The 22,814-nt window shown below is 50.6% G+C and overlaps 1 protein-coding gene across 2 annotated transcripts in view; it reads right to left on the bottom strand.

The window, feature by feature from the left end:
• MYO1D (myosin ID) overlaps positions 1–22,814 on the bottom strand; it is a 152,749-nt gene that overhangs the window by 31,929 nt on the left and 98,006 nt on the right. The window contains exon 22 of one of the 2 annotated variants that reach the window (XM_041461978.1): positions 10,485–10,927. The exons of the other annotated variant lie outside the window; for it this stretch is intronic. Coding sequence (XP_041317912.1) covers positions 10,852–10,927 — 76 coding nt within the window. The 3' untranslated portion in view covers positions 10,485–10,851. Of the gene's footprint in view, positions 1–10,484; positions 10,928–22,814 lie in introns of those variants that run through there. 2 annotated transcript variants of the gene reach the window in all.

Raw genomic sequence — 22,814 nt, forward strand, 5'->3', positions numbered from 1 at the left:
AGAATTCTGTTGGCCTGAGCTCCCAGAGGGATCTGTGCCTCCCTCCCAGCTCCTGTGGGAGGACCCTCTCCAAGTGAATATTTAAACCCCTGGAAACCCCAGGATTGATTCCTAGGTCAGGTCTTTACTGCTGTGATTTTTATTCCAGCAACAGATGAAGGGAGCATCCCTTCCTGCTCAAAGGCCTGTGCCAGCAGCCATCTGAAGAAGCTCCTTTTCCAGCCTGATGCTGCTCCCCTGCTCCTCTCCTCAGACCCTGGGTGAGCCCAGTCCTGGATGTCCCTCAGCACAGTGGAATCCCAGCCTCAGTTACAGCCACTCCTGATGGATCTGTCCTTTCCTGAGCTGCTGCTCCTCCTCCAGGCTGGGCTGCTGCCCTTCCCCAGCCTGCTGAAGCACATGAGGATTTTAGGATATTACAGCCTGTATCCAGATCCATTTTATTTCCCAAGACAAAAGCTTTGTGCTAAGACACTAATTTGTGCTCTCCTCCCTCCCCTACCTCCTCACTCTCATCCTGTTTCAGCCTCATCTGAAGACCACGTTACACAAAAGCAGGGGACTGAAGGCAGAGTGTGAGGTGCTTTGTGTTGAATGCTGCTGTGTTTAATTGCCTGCATCCCAGGGATCAAAGAGGCTGCACTGGGAAATCCAGGAGGCAGCAAGCAAGCGTCAGTGTAATTTGATGGCTGACTTTCTGCTCATTAACCCAATTCCTTTGAACTCAAGCAGGAGATGCAGTAACACATCACTGGCAACCAAGCTCCAAGGGATGCCAAAAGGGATGAGTAGTCCCCAGTGAGCTGGAGAGGGATGAGCTGATGATGTTGGAATTTCCCAGCCTACATGGAGGAAAATTTCAGGAGTGCTGATCCTGTGTCAGTCTGTCCAAGAGGCTGCTGACATGGGAAACCTCACACCATCCCTGCATTGCAGGCACTCTCCTTTGCATCCCCTCCTCTTTCCTTGGAAAAGAGCTTGTGAATTTGATAATTTATTTACAGATTTATTGGTATTCTGTACCCTCACCTAGAAAAAGGCTGGAGAGGAACATTTCACAAGGGCCTGAAGAGACAGGACAAGGGGGAAAGACTTCCCACTGCCAGAGTGCAGGATTAGATGGATATTGGGAAGGAATTGTTCCCTGTGAGGATGGGGACATACCCTGCCACAGGGTGCCCAGAGAAGCTGTGGCTGCCCCTGAATACCTGGCAGTGTCCAAGGCCATGGCTTGGAGAAATCTGGGATAGTGGAAGGTGTCCCTTGCCCATGACAGGGGGTGGAACTGGGTGATCCTTAAGGTCCCTCCCCACTCAAACCATTCCAACACCCTGCTCAAAAGTGATTTCTGAATCATTGCAGAACTGGCCCCACTGCTCTCTGTACCTCAGAGCGAGCACATGGCACTGGAATTGTGCAGAAATCTCCTCCTTGTCTCCCCGTCCCTGTGTCCCTCTGGGCTGAACTGTGTAACACCGACCAGCAGGAACCCACAGTGGTGACACAACTGTCCTGCATCTGGGAAAAGAAATGGCATCAGAGATTGGTCTTCAAGTCCAAGGTAATTTAATTATGGAATCCCAGAGTGGTTTGGATTGAAAGGCACCTTAAAGTCATCCATTCCCACTCCATGCTGTGAGCAGGGACACTTTCCACTATCCCAGGCTGCTCCAAGCTCCATCCAGCCTGGCCTTGGACACTTCCAGATGGGCAATTGTCACTTAGCATGACTTGCCCTGGAGCTGCAGGATGAGAGCTGGCCAGGCTCACTCCACATGATCAGTGGCCGGTCTGGGATGCCAGTGGGAAGGGGGCATGCAGGGAGGCATGGCTGGATGAAGGCATTTTCCTTTCAACCACTGCAGAAAAACTCCTCTTTCTTTCCCTGTTTGAAGTTCATGACTTGGCTAAACCAGCAGAGCTGCTCTGCACAATCCCCTGCCCACACCTGAGGGGAGGGCAGAGCAGAGCCCACCCTCCACTGCAGCACCAGCAGAGCTCCCAGCCAGCAGGGCCACGCCAGCACCGGGGCTGGGCTGACACAGAACAGAGAGCACAGAAAAAACAGGGCTCATTAGCACTAAGAGTGCCTCAGACCTGGAGAAAGGGCACTCACACTTCAGGGATCTCATTTGCTTCTTTCCTCACCTTCATTTCACCACCTGCCACCTCTTCCTTGCTTGTTACCTCTGTTTAAAAATCTGTACAGGCTCTGCCCAAACATCCCTTGTGCTTTGCTCGCAGGGCTTGCAGAGACTGCCTTGGGACTCGAGGCATATTTAGGGATATTCCAGCTGGGCAAGTACCTTGAAAAAGCAATTCTGAGTCTGCTGGAAACAAAACAAGGAGGATGACAGGGCTTTAGGTGAAACAAGGGAACCCAGCCCAGCAGGGCCCGGGTGAAGCAGGGCACACCTCAAAGGAGCCAGGGCGAGGCTGTCACCCCACAGAGCTCCAGGCAGGTCCTTCACTCACTGTCCTCACACTGAAACCCACCCCACATGCTGTCTAGACACAGAGAACTCCAGATTAAATAAACCTGGAACCACCAAAACCCATGGAGGCAACAGTTCAGGAAGGCTCAGACTAAAGACAAGCTTTCCCAGGAATTGCCCTCAGCAAGGGGTGGGAAAGGCACAAAGGGACCAAAGCTGGGCTGAGAAAAGACTTATCCAGAGCCAGCTGCACTGGCGGGGTTTTTTGAGAGAGGGAGTGAGATGTGGGGTTCAATACCTGTCCTCAGAGATAAAGGGCACGAGGAGATGGATCTGGGAGGGGTGGATGGTGTCCTCTTCACAGCAGGGTGCCTCCACCCCACAGCTTCAAGCTCCCCTCTCCCCTGACATTTACACCTGCTAAGTCACTTGGAATCCCAGCCTGGAGGCCCAGTCCCTGTCACATCTCTGCTCTGAGAAAAGGAGATAAGCTGTGAGTGACAGGATCTTCAAAGCACAGAGAAAACTGCAGTAACCAGAGGCCTAATGGGCAGGAATTCAGTTTAACCCCTGGAAATTCACCCTGAGACTGCCCCAAAAGTCAAGGGCAGCTACAAGGCTGGTGAGGGCTCCAGCTGGGAGCAGGACTCTGCAATGGACTCACAGCCTGGGACAGGAGGTGATCTTTATTAAGTGCAGAGGAAAGTCAAGAACTTTCCCCTGGAAAATTTATGGTTAAAAATAAGCTCTTGGTAAAAACCACAAAGCTGATGCACACTTAACCTTTGTCACCCCAAACTTCCTCTGCTGGTGGTTGATATTTGGGACTGAAGGTAGAAATATAATTCTGTTTTCTGAAAACAGAGGTGCATTTCAGCCTGGTTCCCTGTGCTGTCCCCACTCCACCCCCAAATCTCACAGAAAGGAGAGCATTAATAAATAAATCAATGTAAAATGAGTTCCAGGATACCTGAATAAAGCCCTCTCTGGGGGAAGGCAGATCAAACCCAGCCCGTGGCTCTGCCTGGCTCCTGTCACACGTGCATTTCTCTGCACTGACCACGGAATGCAAATGCACCAACTCCTCCCTGGGAAGCTCCAGTGGGAGGGCAGCAGGGAGGAGGAATCAGCTGCTGTGCCAAGGGTGGTTTTTAGAAGAAAAGGACCCAATCCTCAGGCAAGGTGCTTTCATCCATCCCCTGCTGCTGGGAGTGAGGGATGTTCTGCTGGAGAGCAAAAAAAAATCCAACCCAAACCTGCCCCGTGCCCTTTCCAGACTTGCATCTGAATCCCTCCTCTCCTTACTCAAATCCACCCCTGACCCAGGACTGAAGATGTTTTTCTCTGGGTTAATAAGCTTTGCAGTTGGAAGTTAATTGATTTCCAAGCTTCCAAGGCTCCTGGTGTGAGCAGCCCCTGGCAGCCAAGTGCCCAGCTCGGGGTCACAGGGGTGTCTGTGGGGCCCTGCACATCCCCACGTGCTCCCTGCACATCCCTGCTGTCCCAGAGAGGCTCAGGGACCTCCCCAGCAGTGACAACACAGCAGAACAGGGGCTAGGACAGAAGACCACTAAACCTCTCAGGGATATCTTTCCTGCCTGCAGCCAGACTTGCACTGAGCTAAACGTGGCTGAATTCTTTAACCAAACCTGGAGGAAGTTGCCTGACCAGGGAACAAACTAAGGTGACAGGCAGACAGCTTTTATCTCTGACTTTTAGAAAGCCAAGCACACCAAAGCCCAGAACTAGGTCAGTAGTGGCCATCCTGCCCTTTCCCACTCTATTTTTAGCTCCAGCTACAACCACAACACAACATTGCTAGGAGCTACAGGAGATGTGTGATCACAACTGACATGAGGCTTGCATGACCCTCCACGAGGAATCCAGCATCCCAGGGAGGTCATGGACACTGGGCCAGCAGCACTGACCCCTCTGTGTTCAGTCATTTACTTTGCTGCTTTTCTCCACATAAATATGAACAAAACCCTCCTTTAATCCTGTGGGCAAGATCATGGAATGGTTTGGGTGGGAAGGGACCTCAAAGCCCACCCAGTGCCACCCCTGCCATGGCAGGGACACCTCCCACTGTCCCAGGCTGCTCCAAGCCCCAATGCCCAGCCTGGCCTTGGACACTGCCAGGGATCCAGGGGCAGCCCCAGCTGCTCTGGGCACCCTGTGCCAGGGCCTGACCATCCCCACAGGAATGAATTCCCCCCTAGTATCCCATCCATCCCTGTCCTCTGGCAGGGGGAAGCCATTCCCTGTGCCCTGTCAATCCAAAGTCCCTCCAGCCCAGCTGAGCAGGGCCAGTGCTGCTGCCCTGGCCAGGGTTGGGTCAGGAGCACCAAGGTCATTCTGAGATTTGCCCATGGGAGGATGAGGCAGCTCAGGCCCAGCAGTGCCACCTAAAGGAGGCGGAACAGTTTGGGGAGTAACCTCAAAGTCATCAATCACAGCAGGTGCCTCAGATTTCATGAATACAAAAGCCCTTTCAATTTATTCAAAGTAAATAATGTGGCCACAGCCTAGACAGGAATAACAGTGATGAGCCAGCCTTGCTCACCTCAGTGTGTCACCGAGCTCTGTACACCTGGAACCCACTGACACCACTCCTCTTGTGTGCCACAGGGCTCCCCAGGCTGCCACTAAACAAGCCTGTTTGGCTGCTGGGGCTGCTCAGGCTGGCAGTGCTGCATTGTTGGCTGTTCTGGAGCAAAGGAGGCTCAGGGGGCCCTTGTGGCTCTGCACAGCTCCTGACAGGAGGGGACAGCCGGGGGGTCGGGCTGTGCTCCAGGGAACAGGGACAGGAGGAGAGGGAACAGCCTCAGGCTGGGCCAGGGCAGGCTCAGGGTGGATTTGGGGAAAATTTGTTCATGCAAAGGGTTGCCCAGTCCTGGCACAGCTGCCCAGGGCAGGGGTGGAGTCCTCATCCCTGGAGGGGTTCAAAAGCCCTGTGGATGCAGCACCTGAGGACAGGGGTCAGTGGTGGCCTTGGCAGGGCTGGGAATGGCTGCACTCAGCCTCAGAGGGCTTTTCCCTGATGAACCCTGATGATTCTATCATTCTGTGGTGAGCACCCTCAGGCTGAAGCCCCCAGCAGAGAGGAGCCACCAGCACTGACCCCTCCCCCTGCATCTCCTCAGGTCCCTCCCAGCAGTGGGAGACAATGCCACTGTCACTGTGAGGTGACACATCCCAACACCTCCTGCTGCAGGGGGGCGTGAGCCACACCAGGCACCCCCTGAGTCACTCAGGTGTGAGGGCTGCACCAGCTGAGCTTCCTCCTAAGCTCACTCTCTCCCAAGCTGTTTTCTGCCCTGTTCCAGCTCATCCCCATCCTTCTTGTCCTTCAGGACTCTCCTGGCCAATCTGCAAGGTACAGCACCAGTGGAGCTGTCAGTGAGGCACAAGAGGACTACTAACATTCAAAAGTCTTCATAGAATTCATTATTATAAAGCAAATTAATTCCAGCCTCAGCCAAACCCAGCCCTGAGGAGCAGCTGGGCAAACACGTCCCTCACACTGCAAATGTACAGTTCAGACTAAGCCAGGCAGGGATGAAGGCTCTGGGAATTGGCACCCCTATCCCACCTGGCCCAAAGTGGGACCTGCTCAGCTGCTGCAGACATCTCCTGCTCTGGTTTGAAGGTGGGTGTGGAATGAAGGTCCTGAACACAGAGCTGTGGTGACATTTCAGAGACCCTGGAGATACCCCTTGTCCCCAGCTGTCACTGCAGAGGGGCAGGAGGCTCCTGCAGGTCCCACCTACAGCCCTGGGCAGATTCCTGACACACCACAAGGGATCTAAAAATCACCTCCCCTGGTTCAAGCCACTCAAACCCCACTTTACACAAGTCATGCCTGCCTTATGTTCCCTGGCTCTGGAAAAGAGGATCCTGTCCTGCCTCACTCTCCAGCTGATACTGAGCAAGGCAAAACATAACATGTGCTGGTCTTTGAGGTGACAAATTTATCAGTAAGTGTTTTAATCGCCCATTTTATTCCCTTCAAAAGTTCCTGGGAAGGAAATGTCACCACCTGAGTTTGGATGTGAACACCAAGCCCAAGTGTGTGTGTGGGGCTGGAAAGTTTGCGGCAGGCCAGGGTCACTGGGTTCCAGCACCAAAAGATCTTTGCTTTCCTCTTTTCCATCAAAAAAAAAAAAAAAAAAAAAAAAGGCAAAGGATCCACTCAGCAGATGCTGCTGGATCCTGCACATGACTGGAGGCTCCACAGAAACATCTTTTATGTTGAGCATGAAGAGCATCCCATGAGATGCTCTTGAGTGGAGGAAGGACTACTCTGTGCTTTCCCAAAAAATAAATAACCCCAAAAAACAACTCCTGATACTCCTGCCCTGTTCCTCAGCACCCTTTCCTTTTCCATGTGGGATAATTCTTGGAGGGCTGAGGAAGGCAGTGACTGCCCAGGGGCTGGCTGCCCCCTGGATGGCTGAGGATTTCAGGGCTTGTCTCTTTAATCAAAACAAGCCATTTTCACAAAAAAAGCCTCACAGAGAATGATCTTTACTACCTCTCTCCCTCACTGTCAAATCTCAGGATACAGCAGCCACATAAAGCTCTGTTTCCCTGGGAAACCAAGCTAAAAATAGCAGGGCTGGCTGGGGAGACTGGGCTGGGGGTTTGGAGATTGCAGCTGGAGATGGCACCAAGCCATCCAATGGATGGGGTCCAGTGTCCCCCTGCTGACCCTGGTGCTGAGGACCCCCAGGAAATCCCTGCAGTCCCACCCTGCAGGGTGGGGAAGGACCCTCCTGCCTGGGCAGGACAGTGCAGCCCCTGCAGCTTCTCTGGGGATGCAGCAGGACTGGGACCCATCCCTTGGCCAGGCTGGAACCCCCAGGCAAGGGCTGGACACAAGCAGGGGGGGTCACCAGCAGCCTGGGTGGACCTGTCCCCCTGGCATGGAGGAGGTGACAGCCCAGATCCTGCTGGATCCACAGCTCAGCTTCTGCACATCTGTTCCCATCAGCATCTCCATGAGGACAGGAGCAAAGGAACAACTCCTGGGCCAGGGGATCAGGGCTGGGGGGACTGAGGGGGTCTGAGAGTGCCCAGAGCAGCTGGGGCTGCCCCTGGATCCCTGGCAGTGCCCAAGGCCAGGCTGGACCAGGCTTGGTGCCCCCTGGGATAATGGAAGGTGTCCCTGCCATGGCAGGGGTGGCACTGGGTGGGCTTTGAGGTGCCTTCCCACCCAAACCATTCCCTGACCCATGATCAGCACAGATTATTTTATTGCTTGGCCGCTCTCTACCTGTGCTTCAAGGAAACATCACTGTCAGAGTGCTCCATCCCTGCAGACACAAGCACAGGGTGAAGGAAGGGTCCCCAAGGCCTGGTGCAAACTGGGATTTCTGGAAGGGAGCCCGGCCCCTGAACACTCCCAGGAGGGTGGCACAGGGTGGAGCCACCCCCGTGAATCTCCCATAACTGCCCTTCAGGCAGCCAGCAGATGCCAGGCTGGGGTGATGCAGAATGAAAAACACCTTTCCTTCACCAGTATCAGCTCCTCTGAGTTCACACAAGGAAAAGCACAAAGGGAAAAAAGGAATCATCTTTTGTGCATTTAATTCAGAGTCTAATTACTCAGTGTAAATTAGTCAGCTGGCTTCACCTCAGCCTTGCCATGTAACAGCCCATGAATCACAGCTCTGTTACAGGATGTATGGGGCCATTTGGATGTAAAAATGCTTTATGCAAGGCACCCTCTGGCCTGGGAATATTAATTTATACCACAGGCTCTGGTGGATGAAGTGAAATGAAAGCAGATGAGGAGACAAGACACAAGCCCTGATCAATGTCTGAAACTGAGGAACAGGCTCTGGGTGCTCTGTGAGGTGGAATCAGCCACTGGAGCTCATGGACAGCTGGGACATGTGGACATGGTGGCACTAAAATCCACTGAGTGTGACCAAGATTCTCTGGACAACAACACTGTTGTGGTTTCCTTCCCCTGCTTGCTCTGTATCCTTCTAAATATTCTGTTTACTGTTCCCAGATGAGCTGCCAGGGACACACACCTGGACAGACAATATTCCTCTCTGTAACCCCAACTTCCTCCCAGTGAGCCACATTTTGTGGCAAGAGCTTCTCTGGCAGCTCTTCCAGTCAATCCCAGTTTCCTTCTGTGTTTTGGGAGGGATGGGGGGTGAGGACTGTCATGCCTGAGAACAGCACTCACATCCCAGTTTCCCTAGGAAGGCAGTAACACCCATTCCAAAGGCTCCAAACTCACTTTACAAAGCTCAGCCACCACCTGGAGTTATCCCAGCTGGAGGGGACACTGTGGCCATGGACTGAGGGGACACCAGGGATGAGTTCCTCCTCCCGAAGCAGCACTGGGCTGTTCCCATGTTTGTGCTCCTGACAGCTCCTCCTCACCTCTCAGAGGAGAACTAAACATTCCTTACAGCCTCATTTGGAGGCAGAGGCTGAATGAATTTCCACAGATCCTGAGTGGTTTTACAGTGGAGCTCATTCCCTCTTGTCCTGCCTCCTCCATGATTACTGTCACCTCTGTGGGGACAGCACAGAGCAAAGTCCTGCCCTGGGAAGGGAGCACAGGGCAGTAACCCCAGAGCTGGCTGGCAGAGGGTGGCAAATGTTCCCTCAGCACCTCCCATCCTCTGGGCAGCCTGTGAAAATAGCCCCCAGTGCAAAAGTGTTTGCTCAGAAAACAGGAATTATCTCAGTTATCTGGAGAATTATCTGGACAGGCTGCCCAGGGCAGGGCTGGAGTCCCCATCCAGGGAGAGGTTTAAAAGCCCCGTGGATGTGGCACCTGGGGACAGGGGTCAGTGGTGGCCTTGGCAGTGCTGGGGAACAGCTGGACTCAGGTCTTGGAGGGCTTTCCCAGCCTGAATCTGTGACCCTATGGACTTCAAGAAGCTGAGTTTGTTATTTACACCTAAGCCCAGGGCACTGCTCTAATAACACAGTTCTTGGGGGGCCAGGAAATGCAGAAGACAGGAGGCAGAGTTTATTTTATGCATTTTTATCCATGTGCTTAGGAATTCTGTTTGGATTTGAGGTCAGGGAATTCAGGCTGGCATGGAAACACAGCCTGCTCTATGTGACTGGGGTATGAGCCCAGAAGGATTCATAGTCACCAGAAAAGAATATTTCAGGTGTGATCCCTTATCCATGGCTTCAGTGGATTCCTACATCCTGATATTCATGGAATTACAAAACCATGGAATGGTTTGGGTTGGGAGGGACCTTAAAGCCCATCCAGTGCCACCCCTGCCATGGCAGGGACACCTTCCACTGTCCCAGGCTGCTCCAAGCCCCATCCAGCCTGGCTTGGGGCACTTCCAGAGATGGGGCATAATATTCTTTGCAAAGGTACAATTAATTTACCATTCCATGGACACACTCAATCCTAAATTCACAAATTACAGCACACACAGCCCCATCCTCCCCAACCACAGCAGTGCAGGGCGCTGGGGAGTGAGAAGGAACATCCAAACCTTCCTCTGAATGAATTGGTAAAGAAGAAAACCAGGCAGACTTGAGAGGTGCAATTAAAAAGTTGTAGCAAGTCCAGATGAGACCACAAATATGCTCTGAGGGCTGGAGCCCCTCTGGAGCCAGGCTGGCAGAGCTGGGGGTGCTCACCTGGAGAGGAGAAGCTCCAGGGAGAGCTCAGAGCCCCTGGCAGGGCCTGAAGGGGCTCCAGGAGAGCTGGAGAGGGACTGGGGACAAGGGATGGAGGGACAGGACATAGGGAATGGCTCCCACTGCCAGAGGGCAGGCATGGATGGGAGATTGGGAATTAGGAATTGTTCCCTGGCAGGGTGGGCAGGCCCTGGCACAGGGTGCCCAGAGCAGCTGTGGCTGCCCCTGGATCCCTGGCAGTGCCCAAGGCCAGGCTGGGCATTGGGGCTGGAGCAGCCTGGGACAGTGGGAGGTGTCCACACCTCCCACTGTCCCAGGCTTGGATGGGCTTTAAATTCCCTCCCCTCCCAAACCATTCCATGATTCCATGAATATGCAAAATGCTGATGACTTCCCATCCTGCACTGCAAACCCATTTACAACAACCCTGCAAAAATGTACCAAAGCAGGTGTAAAGCGTTTGTTAAATAAATAATCACCTCTGCTAGAGTATTTTCACCAGAAAAAAAAAATATGTTCAACACAAGCCTTTGACAACACAGCCCAGACTCTCCAGGAGAAAGCTAAAAGCCTAATTTTCCTGAAAAACAAACAGAAACATTATCAAAAGATGAAGGCATCCCATGATTTAATGGCATCACTTCAAACAATAGCTCTGCCTGCAGTCAGAGCACGAAGCAGGGAGACCAAAAATGGGAATAATACATCACAAGTGGGGGAGAAAAAGGAAGTCTAAATGATGCAATAAAAAATAAACCATGTCTTTGAGAGACTCCAGTTAAAGAAGCGAGGGGCCACGTTGTGCATTCATTATCATTCCAGCAGCAATTCCCTGGAGACTCGAGCCAGCAGCACTGCAGCACACACCAGAGCAGGAGGAAAGAGCATTTTAAGTAGGTCACCAGTAAATATGATCACGATGGAGCTTTTTCTGTTGTTGTTTTTTGTTTGCTGTCAGTCACTGGGGCCCTTAACCAAGGGAAATGCTGGAGAAGGAAAGAACTGATGGAACAGCAGCGAGGTGGGCAGAATTCCAGGGAAAATGTGTGGCAGCCTCCTGAAAGCAGCTGTGTGCTCCTGGGATCAGCAGCAGCAGCACACAGAGCAGCTCCCAGGCCCCCAGCATGGAACTGGGTGCTCAGAGGAAGGATGAGGACAATGGGGAAATGCAAGCTGGGATTTTAAGGCCCAGGGATTTAATGGGATCAGAGCATTATCCTCTTTCCTTTCAGATTCCTTCTCCCACCTCTCAGGACCTTTTTGCTGAAGAAATCAACGTCAAAGCACCCACACCAGTGACTGTCCAGTCCTACAGTGGGGTTTGGGAGGGAGGGAGGGAGGGAGGGTCCCCCACTCCCTCCAAGCCCCAGTGTTGAGGATGCCCAGGCTGGCACTGGGATCACTCCCAGCCCTGCCCTGCCCTCAGCCTGGTGCCTCAGCACTTTTCCAGGCCAGATCCTTTCAGGTGACATTTTCCACCATGGAATATATATTTTTTTTTAAAGCACCTGGAAGGGATCCCAGAGCTCAGAGCCCAGCATGACACAGAAACTGGGAATAACACAACTCCCAGAGCTTTCCTGGGATGGGAACAGCAGCACCATCAGGATCCTGCCACCACATCTGGTGGGGAGAGGAGCCCAGACTCCAGCTGCCTCCTCTGAGTGGGATTTATCCCAGAATCCCAGGATTGGAAGGGACCTTAAAGTCTCTCCAGTGCCCTCCCTGCCATGGCAGGGACACCTCCCACTGTCCCAGGCTGCTCCAAGCCCCAGTGCCCAACCTGGCCTTGGGCACTGCCAGGGATCCAGGGGCAGCCACAGCTGCTCTGGGCACCCTGTGCCAGGGCCTGCCCACCCTCAGTGTAAAAAGTTTCTTTATTTGGGGGAAGAAAATTGGGTTTTCCACACCAGCACTCCCCTCTGTTTTCTTTCCTCTCAATTCAGCACTAAACCATCCCATTTGGATAATAAATATTATACCCAGCACCCAGCTCTGGGCAGGAGCAAAGGCTCTCAGCCTGACTCCAGCAACAAAGCAGATTTACACGAAATTCACCTCAGCTCATCCTCAATGCATCTGTTTTCAAAACGGGGAAAAAAGCAATGTTTAAGCGACAGCTAATCAAAAGTGATTTAAGGATCTGAAGGGTTGAAATGAAGCCAACACATTAAAACTCACCACAAAATTACCATAGCTGCACTTATGCAAATCTTTCTTGTATTACATCAAAAACCCAACACAGCTTAATTTAGGAATTTGGCAGAGCAAAGGGGAAAGAGGAGAGCCATGGATCAAACACACTCAGAAATTTGGGTAAAAAATGACAACCTGGTGTAGGAGGATTTATAAGGAGAGCAACACTCCAGGCTCAGTGGATTGAGTTGATCTACTTCAGTTTTACACCAGGAACATGAGTTTTCTCCAGCCTGCTTTACTGTACAAGCTTTAACTTTTAACTCACAGATTGAGTTCTGTATCTTGCAAAAAACAAAATAAAAGCTCTAAAATCTGTCAAGCAATAAACAGTTTTTCCTTGTTTTTTTTCCAATGCAGGCATGTTTAAATTCTAATTTATTTGATCTTAGTTTCAGAAGGAATTGTTGGGAGCCAATTTTATTGCCAAATATTTAGTATCTGATTAAAAAGGTCCTCAGACATTTCCAAAAATGCCAAGCCCCAAGCTCAGGGTCTTCAGCACATTCAGATTTTATCAGTGAGATCCTCCAAACATCCTCAAAAAACGCAACCCCAAACCTCCTCTCTAAGCATAACATTTGAGTTATGTGAAAAATCACTAATTAGAATCACTAAATAGATTGAAGTCATTAAATAGAAAAATTTTCTGGGATCCCAATGATTTCTGACAGAGCAGTCACAGAAATGCCTTTTGCAGAACAACTCAAATCTGAGTGCAGGAGATGCAATGAGCTGAGCCAGAGGAGAATGGGAGGAAAGGAAACTGAAAAGAGCAGTTTTGGCTACGCTGAAGATGCCACAGAGTAAAAGAGCAGGAAAGCTTTGTTAATGTGCATTTTCACAATACTTTGTTTTATGTAAGAATGTAAAAAATGGCTTGATCACATATCTAATATATTTATCAGTATCAACATTTAATATTCCCTTTAATATTAAAGAGAAAAATGCATGTTTTCCTTATAACATGACCAAGCTATGATCCTCTTTATTTTATTAAATGTCCATGTCCCGAAAAATATTCAGGCCTTGAAAACCATTGCTGTCCTCCTTTTTACAGAAACCTCTTTGGGACTGACACTGAGAGCCCTCCCCAAACTGAAGGAGTGCAGTTAAAGGCAAAGCTTTTGCTAAGCTTGGCTCAGGCTCTGGCCCATGGAGCACACCAAGACCTTTACTGGGAATAATGAGAGGCAAGGTGGGAAAACAAGGTGGGAAACAAAGGGGCTGGGAACAAAGGGGCTGCACAACTCCTGGTAATGTTTTAGCATCACCCAGGAGGCATTTTTGGTGCCTGAAGCTTTGTGAGCAGCTCCTGGTGCTGCCAGCCCAGCCCAGCCCCTCCCCAGAGCGCAGGGAGGACCAGGAACAGCCTGGGCTGGGATCCCAGCACCGGGAGCAGAGGTGCTGAGCACCGAGCTCAGCAGAAGCCGCACAGGTTGGGAGCTTTGTGCTGACACCAAAACCCGTCTGTGTCTGTTTTGTGTCCCCAGGGGCTGTTTGCAGCAGCAGCAGCTCAGGGCTGCACACCCAGGCTGCAGCCAGGGGTGTTCTCCCTCTCCAGGAGCTCCACATCCCTCTCCTTATCCCTCTGCCCTGCCACGAGGGCACATGGCACAAACCTCAACCCCCTCCTCAAACCAACCCAGCACATCCAGTCTCTCTGTGGCTGAGCTTTGGGCTGTTCCCAGTGCCCAGCTCGTGTGCCAGGACAGCTGCTGGGGCAGCCAGGCTGTGCCAGCCCAGGCTGTGCCCTCTGCTCAGGCAGGGAGAGGCTCGGAGCAGGGCTGGAGAAGGAACCAAGGCAGGATCAGCACCATGGACACCCCCAGTGCTGCAGCCGCACACGGAGCCCGCCCGGGGCTGGGGGGCACGGCCGGGCACGGCCCTGGGTGGGCACAGTTTGGGGTGACTGGGAGGGGGCTGTGGCCCAGCCTCATCCCCAGGGGCACAGCTGTGCAGGACAGGTGAGCAGCACTGACAGCAGTGAGCCAGAGAGTGCCCTGGTGTGCTGAGCAACCACCCAGGGAACAGAGGGCACACAGGGGCACCGCATGAGCGTGAGGGTACAAAAGGTTGGGCTAAAGAACAAGGACAGATGCCTGAAGCCTTCTGATGGGACAGGATGTTGCTCTGTATGGGCTGAAGCTTTCTGAAATTGTATGGTGACACTCTGGGTATTGAGGCCACCTCAACTGTGACAGCCCTGCCCAGAAACCCTGTCCTGGGCTGACCCCTGGGCACCAGGGGACAGGGATTGTCCCCTCTGCCCTGCTCAGATGGGAGCCCACTTGGAGAGCCCAGCACAGGAGAGATCTGGAGCTCCTGCAGAGAGCCCAGGGAGGCTCCAGGATGATGCCAGGGATGGAGCAGGGGATGCAGCAGAGGAGTTGGGGCTATGTTTGTACCATCCAACACTTTTTAGGAGCTGCTTTCTGCTTCTGTCAGGTTTTAACGGGGGCAGGGTGATGGTTCATGGAATCACAGAATCATTAAAGCTGGAAAAGACCTTTAAGATCATCAAGTCCAACTGTCACTCCAGCACCCTGTTCATCACTGCAGTGCCACACCCACAGGGTTTCTGAACATTTCCAGGAAAAGAAAACGTGTGGATTCATGTCAAACTTTTCGTGTCAAACTTTCCAAGTGTTGAATGAGCACTAAGAGCTGTGGCTCAAGATTGAACATAATAATTTGTGATAATGAGTACACTGAGCAGAGCCCAGAGGCAGATAAGGAAGAAGTCTGTAATATGAGAAACTTCCATTTTCCTATTCCCACATCAGTGCCTGTGCTGAAGGAAACCCCCAGTTCCAGCACCAAAAGGGAAGGGGGATTGGGAAGGGTGGCTGTGGGATGTAGGATGCAGGAATTCCAGATCCTCAGGGCTGATTGCCTGAATTGCTTTCTGATCATAAATGTCTCAAGGAGAGCAGGGAGGTGGACAGAGCCTCATAAAATGATACAGAAAATGCTGAGGGCTCTAAAAATAAAATGTTCATATTTAGGGGTCTGAGGCTTCTGAAACCTGAGCGAGGAGGAGGAGGAGGATGGCTTTGAGTTTTCTTCTCCAGGACTGGCTCACCTCTTCTGACAGTCTCAATGCTGTTTTTTCCCCCCAGACCACAAAAAATCCAGTTTCACCCTGGATGAAAACTAGGTGCTTTAGCTTGTCCAAGGATGGAAAGGATTCACCTGTTTAACCCAGCAGATCCTTTAGCTGGAGCCAGCGAATGAACTGGGAAACTCAAAGACTCTGCAAAAGGTCAGTGAGAACAAACATCATCTGTACAGTATTACACTGGGGTGGTGGGCTGGAGGGCACCTGTGGCCACTGGAGGGGACTTCTGCATCTCTGGGGAGCACCTTGGGACACTGGAGAGCACCTCTGGTCACTCAAGAGGATTTCTGGGTCACTGGAGATCTATTTCCCAGGAATTATAGTTACTGAGGAAACCTGGGTCCAAATTCCCAAAGTAATCCTGGACTTTTAAGTGCCCTGGGGAAGATTCCTGAACACAGAATAATTCCAGGAAACCCCAAGGGACACCATGGGAATATCAATCTTCAGCACCTCAAGCCCCAAGAGGTTCATTTTTACCAAGAGCTCCCTCCCAGGAGGACCCTGGACATGGAGCTTTAGCACCCAGGAGCTGCTCAGAGAAGAGAAAGCACCAAAGTTACACAGGGCTGCTGGAATAAAGGATAAAAAGGAATAAAACTGAATCCACTTTCCAGAGGTTTTGTACAGAATTGGTGCTGACACACAATGGTGGCAGGGCACAGGCAGATTAGGGAAGGAAAACTGACCAACAAACCTCTCTGGACTCGAAGAAAGACCATGAAACACAATTAATTGTTACTATTTATGTTATCAGACACAAGAATTGACTTTTAGATGCAGAGGCCTGAACTCAAATAAAGGATTCACAGAAACTCATCAGCCTGGGGAGAGCCCAAACCCTTCCCTTGAGCTCATTGTGTTCTCAGTGTCACAAATCCAGGACTGAGGTGTGGGAAATTAATGTGCAGAAAATTCTTAAAGTCTGATAGAAGGTTTATATAGAATGTATCTGTGTGCAAACTTTGAGATAAGAAATGCTGACTTAGAAATGCCATGGAACAGGACAGACAGTGCTGAGAGAGAAATGGAACTAGAAACAAGTTTCAAAGGGTGACTTTGTAAATAAGACTGGATACTTTGGAGAAATAGAACTGTGAAAGATGCATTGTATTAAAATTCATGAGGGGTAATTTTAGATGATTTGCTTTAAGGCATTTACAGCAAAAACTGATAAGCTAAGAAACAATTATAGTGTATTGTAATTTTAAAATAGTTACTTCTTCATCGTAATAGTGTGAATTATAACATCTGTACTGTCTCACCCTTCACATGAGACTGAAAATAGAATAAAGTTTCTAAAACACCTCTCAGTTGCCCCATCTCTGGGTCAGAAAAAGGCTTAATCCAACACTGAGGGAGACAAATATATTTTTCCATGTCAGGAAGACATTGTGAAGTGTAACAAAAGAAATACTTTTCTACAGGAATGCGAGCTGGGGAGGCCTCCCTGGCCAGGAACCCACTCAGAGATGGAGGGTGAGCAGCAGCAGCAGTGGGAGATGAGTTTTAAGGAAGGGAATGAACCCCTTCTTAATGAGTTCCCATCCCACAGGACAAGTGTTTGGGAAAAGTTGCATCAAGAGTTTTCCAGGATGTAAAAGAATTAAACCACAGACAGTCTCAGCAGAGTGCTGTAATTCCACCTCTCCATGCCCTGGAGCCACTTAAAACAACAAATCTTTCATTTGTTTTCCCAAGGAAAACTCATTTCTTAACCCAAGTTACAACTGTGAGGTGGACAGAGGAACTACCAGAGCTGATGACTGGGGAACCATGGAATGGTTTGGGTGGGAGGGACCCTCAGGACCACCCAGTGCCACAGGCAGGGACACCTTCCACTGTCCCAGGTGGCTCCAAGCTCTGTCCAACTTTATAAACACCAGAAATCAAAGGGAAATCTCAGCTAAAGCCTAGAAATTTTTTTGAAGTCACAAAGGCAAGCCAAGAGAATTAGGCCAATCTTTCCAGTTTGTTTATTTCCCCATTTATTTTGTATAAGGAAACTGTTTTCCCTTTGCCACTGCCCTTCTGCAGGGTCAAGCACTTGGAGCTTAAAAGCTGCTACCTGGGGGTTCAGGCTCTCCCCAAAATCCAGCAGAATTCACCTAAAAATGGATTATGATTAAAAATTATGGAGCCCCCATCAACTCAGGGATCTCCTCAAAGCTCAATTTCAGATTGTTATGCCAGGGATGCCACCCCTCCCCTGAGGGCAGGCTCTGCCCCAAGACATGGTTATTTCCTTGGGGAGAGGCTTTGGGAGCTGTGTTCCTGTTCTCCTGAACCAGTTTGGGCTCCTCCTCCTTCCTTTGTCCCCAAATTCCATCACTTATGTCCCCACGGTCCCCTCCCCTGGCTACACAAGATGCTGGCTTAGCTCCCCAAATCTCAGTAGTTAATCAAGGTTTCTACCAGAGAAAGCTAAATAGCTTTAAAAGGAAGGAACAATCTTAAACTGATTAAAATCAGCCCAGTTTTGATAGGAAAAAGTATCTTTATATAACAAATTGAAGATTTAACCCCTGATCACCTGATTCCTGGGTCTGAGGCAAAGGTTTGGTTCTCCACAGCAGTGGAAAAAAAACCCAAATAAAAAATCTTGAATCTATTTTAATCAAATTATTTGTGTCCCAGACCAGGCTCATCACTGAGCTGAGCATTTTTTTCCTAAACAATCAAAATCACCCCAAGTGGAATCTCCCCTGGCTTTGTTTACAGACAGGACCAAAAATGTACCAAATGCTCCTACTCTCTCACAGTGGGCTGAAAATGGGTATTTATGGGGTGTTTGTCTCCATCTCCCTGCCAAACCCCTCTGCACTCACACTAAATTACAAAATCACTGCTCAGCTCCAGAGCATCCCCTCAAACAGCATCTCTGAGATAATGGCAGCACTTCCACCCTCACACTTCTCTGTGTTTGCAAAAGCTCTGTTTGCCACCACTGGTGCAAAGAGCAAAACACCAAGAAAAAACATCTCTGAGTTCTCTTTGTACCAAAGAGATCCAACATGCCCAGACTGCTGCAGTTCTGGGAGGATTTACCTGACAGTGGCTCTGCAGCGCAGGGCGTGAGGGGCACAACTCCCCATCCCCACATTGGAGCAGTTCCAGTTCTGTGGCTGAAGCTTTGCATGCCAGGGAAGCAAAGTGCTCTTTTTCCCCCTAAAAAAGGCTTTTCTGAATGTCCTGAGGTGTCTCCTCCAGCCCCAGCTCAGCTTTGGGTTTCCCTACACCCACCCCAAGGGATGAGCAGCCTCTGGTGATCCCACTGAGGTGTGACCCTGCTTCTCCCCTCCCAGGCTCCTGCTCTGCTCAGAATTCAGCAGAAAAAGTTTTCATCCCAGTTGTGTCCCCATGTGCTGAGGGAACCACAGAGGTGTTTTGGGATGTGCTTCCCCAGGCAAGTCTGGCTTGGAACGGAAGCCTGGGAAACCTGGGCCTGTCTCAGCTGGTTTGAAATCTGAGGGCACACACAGATTTCTCCCAGGTTTTTTTGCACCACTGTACACAGATGTATGTACACAGAATTTCCTACATTTTACATAAATATGAACATATTTTTCCTGGTTTTCCCCAATTCTTGCAGATATTCTGGGCCCTGGCACAGGGTGCCCAGAGCAGCTGTGGCTGCCCCTGGATCCCTGGCAGTGCCCAAGGCCAGGCTGGATGAGGCTTGGAGCCACCTGGGACAGTGGGAGGTGTCCCTGCCATGGCAGGGGTGGCACTAGATGGACTTTGAGGTCCCTTTCAGCCCAAGCCACCCCAGGATTCTGGGATATGTGCCATGTGTATACACATGGATTTTCCCCAATTTACATATACAATTTCTGTATAAATTCCACCTGCCCAGCCACATTCCTGTGTTATAGTGACACTAAATCCAACACCCAAACCTTTCTACTTCCCCAACCAAAGGAATTGCTGCCACCTCCCTCATGCAGTGAAATGCAGGGATGCAGCACAGGGCCAGCACCTAGGGCAGGAGGAAGGGACAGGGGGAATGTGATCTTCCAGGACCTGGGGACCACCAGGAGCCCTGTGTGGGGAAGGACCTGGAGCCACAGCCCCTGGGGCAGTGTGAGATCCCCCTGGGTGAATTCCTGCTCCATCAGTAGCTGAGCCAACGCTTCAGGGTAAGGCCCAGAACTAAGGAAAATGAATCCAGGGCACACTAATGATTAAAAATTGGCTGACAGGTCCCACAGCACAATGGAAAATATAAAATTATCCTCAGGCAAGTGATTTTCTGCTGGAGTTCTGCAGGGATTGCTTTTGACTGCTCTTTTAACTCCCCCTTCCCCCCAGGAATCCTGGAAAGAACCCAAGGGCTGTGGCTCACACAATGTAGGGATTAGGGAACAGAAAGCACTGGAGAGCAGGGCAGCAACTCCCTGATCCCAACACGTGGGCAGCCAGGCAGAACAACCCCTGCCTGCTCCCAGAGGGCAGGGAATGACCCCTGGGAACAGAATGGGCCTTGGGCACCTTCCCTGGGGACACCTGAGCACCCCCAGGGCTCAGATCAGCCACACAGGGAGGACCCCTCACAGGTGGGAGCACGGGGAGGAGACCACAGCTGGTCATCTCAGGTGAAGGGCACCCAGGAAGCCCTCAGTGCCCTGCACTGCTGACTCCAGACATCCTCTAGAGCCTGAGGAGCTGTGAAGATGTAAAATGGAAATGGAAATATAATCCTTCCCTTCCACACCCACCCCTCTCCTCAGGCAGGAAGGCTGTGACCACACTCAGAGCTCCCAGGAGCTGCTCCCTGCCTTGGCACACCAAGGATGAGAGCACTGAGCTCTGAGCTCCTGCACAGCACCTCTGCTTCCTGCTGGGCACCAAGGGCAGAAACATGACCCAGATTTCACACACCTGCTCCTGCAAGGCACCACTGGATCCTCCCAGCTCTCCTGGGCTCTGGCAGGAGATGCCCATCCCTGAGGTGGAGACAGCCAGGAAACTCCCAGGGGAGCTCAGGCTCATGGACACTGCACACTGCTTTGCAAGCAGACATGAACTTTCTGTGGCCACAACATCAACACCTCATCCAGCTTCCCATAATTTCCACTGGGAATTCAGCTGCATTGTAAAAAACCCCAAATCCAGCTGACTCAGTAGAAGCGTGACTTGAGCTCCTGTTAACTCACTAAAAATGTCACAGCTCACAGCAGCCTCATGTTAGTTTTCTCCTGTATAAACACTTATTTGTGAACCACAATCTCAAAGTAAGACAATTCCTACCAGGAATAACTTTTAAAAGACACAGCTTCATGAAGCTTTCATGGGTGATGCAAAGAAATGTGAACTCAGGCAAAACATTCCCAAATGTTTTTGGTTTTGGGCCTTTGTGTCCAAAAGCAGCTGCAGAATGCAGCATCGAGAGATGTCACCTCTATAATTGTTCTAAAATGTCCAAGCTATTTCTTGCTGAAAATGTCCAAAATTCCCAAACAGATGGGTCAGCACTGAAATTCCCAGTTGAAAGAGTTTGGAATAAAAAATAAAACCTGATAGAAAGCATCTGGATGAGAAGGTTTGGGTGTCCTCAGCTCAGCTGACACCAGCAGCCTCCTCCTCCCCCTTCCTACACCACAGCATGGCACTGAACTCACATGATTTTATCACACACAGTTAAAGGATCATTACCTACCACCACCCACACAACCACAGGTGCCTGGGACACCTCAGCCCTGCCACAACCTCTCAGCAGGGATTCAGGACGGGTGCTGGGATGGCTGGAAACTGCTTTTAATGTTCAGAGCGAGCCCCAGAACTCACAGGAGCTGCTCCCACACCCTGGGTAGAGCAGAGCTCTTAAACCCCACCATGGGTGGGATCTTCCAAGCAACTGAACTTTCAGGCTGGAGATTTTCCTGCTGGCTCCAGCCTTAGCTCACAGTAAGCACCTCCTCAGGCAGGGCAGAGAAACGCGACCCCCGGCAAGGCACACGACCTGCAGCTAATCCTGGCTAATGAGGAATTCCCCCGGTGCCTCCCCAGCACAGGCTCAGCTAATCCCGTTCACTGACAGGAGTTTTTGATGCTAGGAAAATGGAAAGTGATGGAAAACATGAATACATTCCTGAATGTTGTGATTTACAGATATTGTTTTGTAGAGGGAAACCGTGACATTTATATATTTGGGAAACTAAATGCAAGTTGTCCTGTGCATTGCCCTTCATCCAAGAACTCTTCTTGGATGTTGGAGAAAAATGGGCTTCTGCAGCAGCTCTCCCATTTACGCAACTGTCCTGAGATTTGTCATTTAAAGCACTAAAATAATACTAATATTGTGTTAAGTGGAGCTGATCAGCACATAAATATATTTAACTGCTATTCTCCTACAGGCAGGGATTGGATTAAACTGAATTCTTTTTAAAGATAGAAATGTCATTGTTAAAATCAGTGTAAGGAACTGGAAATCAGCAGTTCCCACCTTTAGGAGAAGGGTGCAATGTTTCAGGCTGATGGTCACAACATCCTTTGTAAAATGAAGCACCTCTGCCTCAGGCTGAGTGGGGGAGGTGACACAAGGGCTGCTGCTTGGGGGACCCATCCAGGCAAAAGTAAAAGCAATTTTGGGTAACTGGACACTGAACACAGGAGCTGGAGTGTCATCAACAGTGTCACAGCCTGTCCCCACACCATAGAACTGGCAAGGCCCTAAGGAGCATCAGCCACCTGAAGGTGATGCTGGATGGAAGAACTCCAGGGACTTCCAGGATTCCCAAAGTGCATTGCTTTACAGAATCTCCTGAGCCTGCAAGAGCAGCTGCCTTTGACATGAAATGAAATTTAGGTAAAAGCAAAACCAGAGAATGTTTTCTGTTGCTTTGCAGCACTGAATTTCCCCAAACAAGTCACACCAATGCTGAGAATTCATCTCCAATGGACTCAGCCCCTGCCTAAAGAAGCAGGGCCAGTCCTGAACTGCACACCGTGATGGTGAGAGGGGGCTGGACCAGCACAGTCTTCTTGAATTCATGGAAAAATACCCAGGGACCTAAAGTGACCAAAATTCCCTGTCATTTTCCTGTCACTCACGGCTCTGTGTGAAGATTTACCTGTAAAGGCTCTCTCAGTTCTGTGGAGCTTGTGAACAGCAAAGCCAAGGCTGCGTGTGCTGAGCAGCATCATTCCTCTCGGCAATCTCCTCTGGAGCAGCCAGGGAACAACACAAAGATCTGCTCACTCCACACCCTGTTTCTCCCTGGAGTTCCTTTCTGTGCCTGGTGCTGGTGTGGGCAGCCTGGAATTCACTCCTGGGATCCAGGTGACTCCTGCTGCCCCAGGAGCTCAATCCCAGATACCCAGTCACCATACACAATCACCTGCTTTGGCTCAGGGATTTACAAGAGAGACAGACTTCAGGGAGCAGAGATGACTGCACAGCAATGATTTATTGCTCAAGCAAT

This window comes from Pyrgilauda ruficollis, unplaced genomic scaffold (assembly GCF_017590135.1).
Source record: "Pyrgilauda ruficollis isolate IOZ18807 unplaced genomic scaffold, ASM1759013v1 scaffold159, whole genome shotgun sequence".
In the NCBI taxonomy this organism is placed as follows: Eukaryota; Metazoa; Chordata; class Aves; order Passeriformes; family Passeridae; genus Pyrgilauda; species Pyrgilauda ruficollis.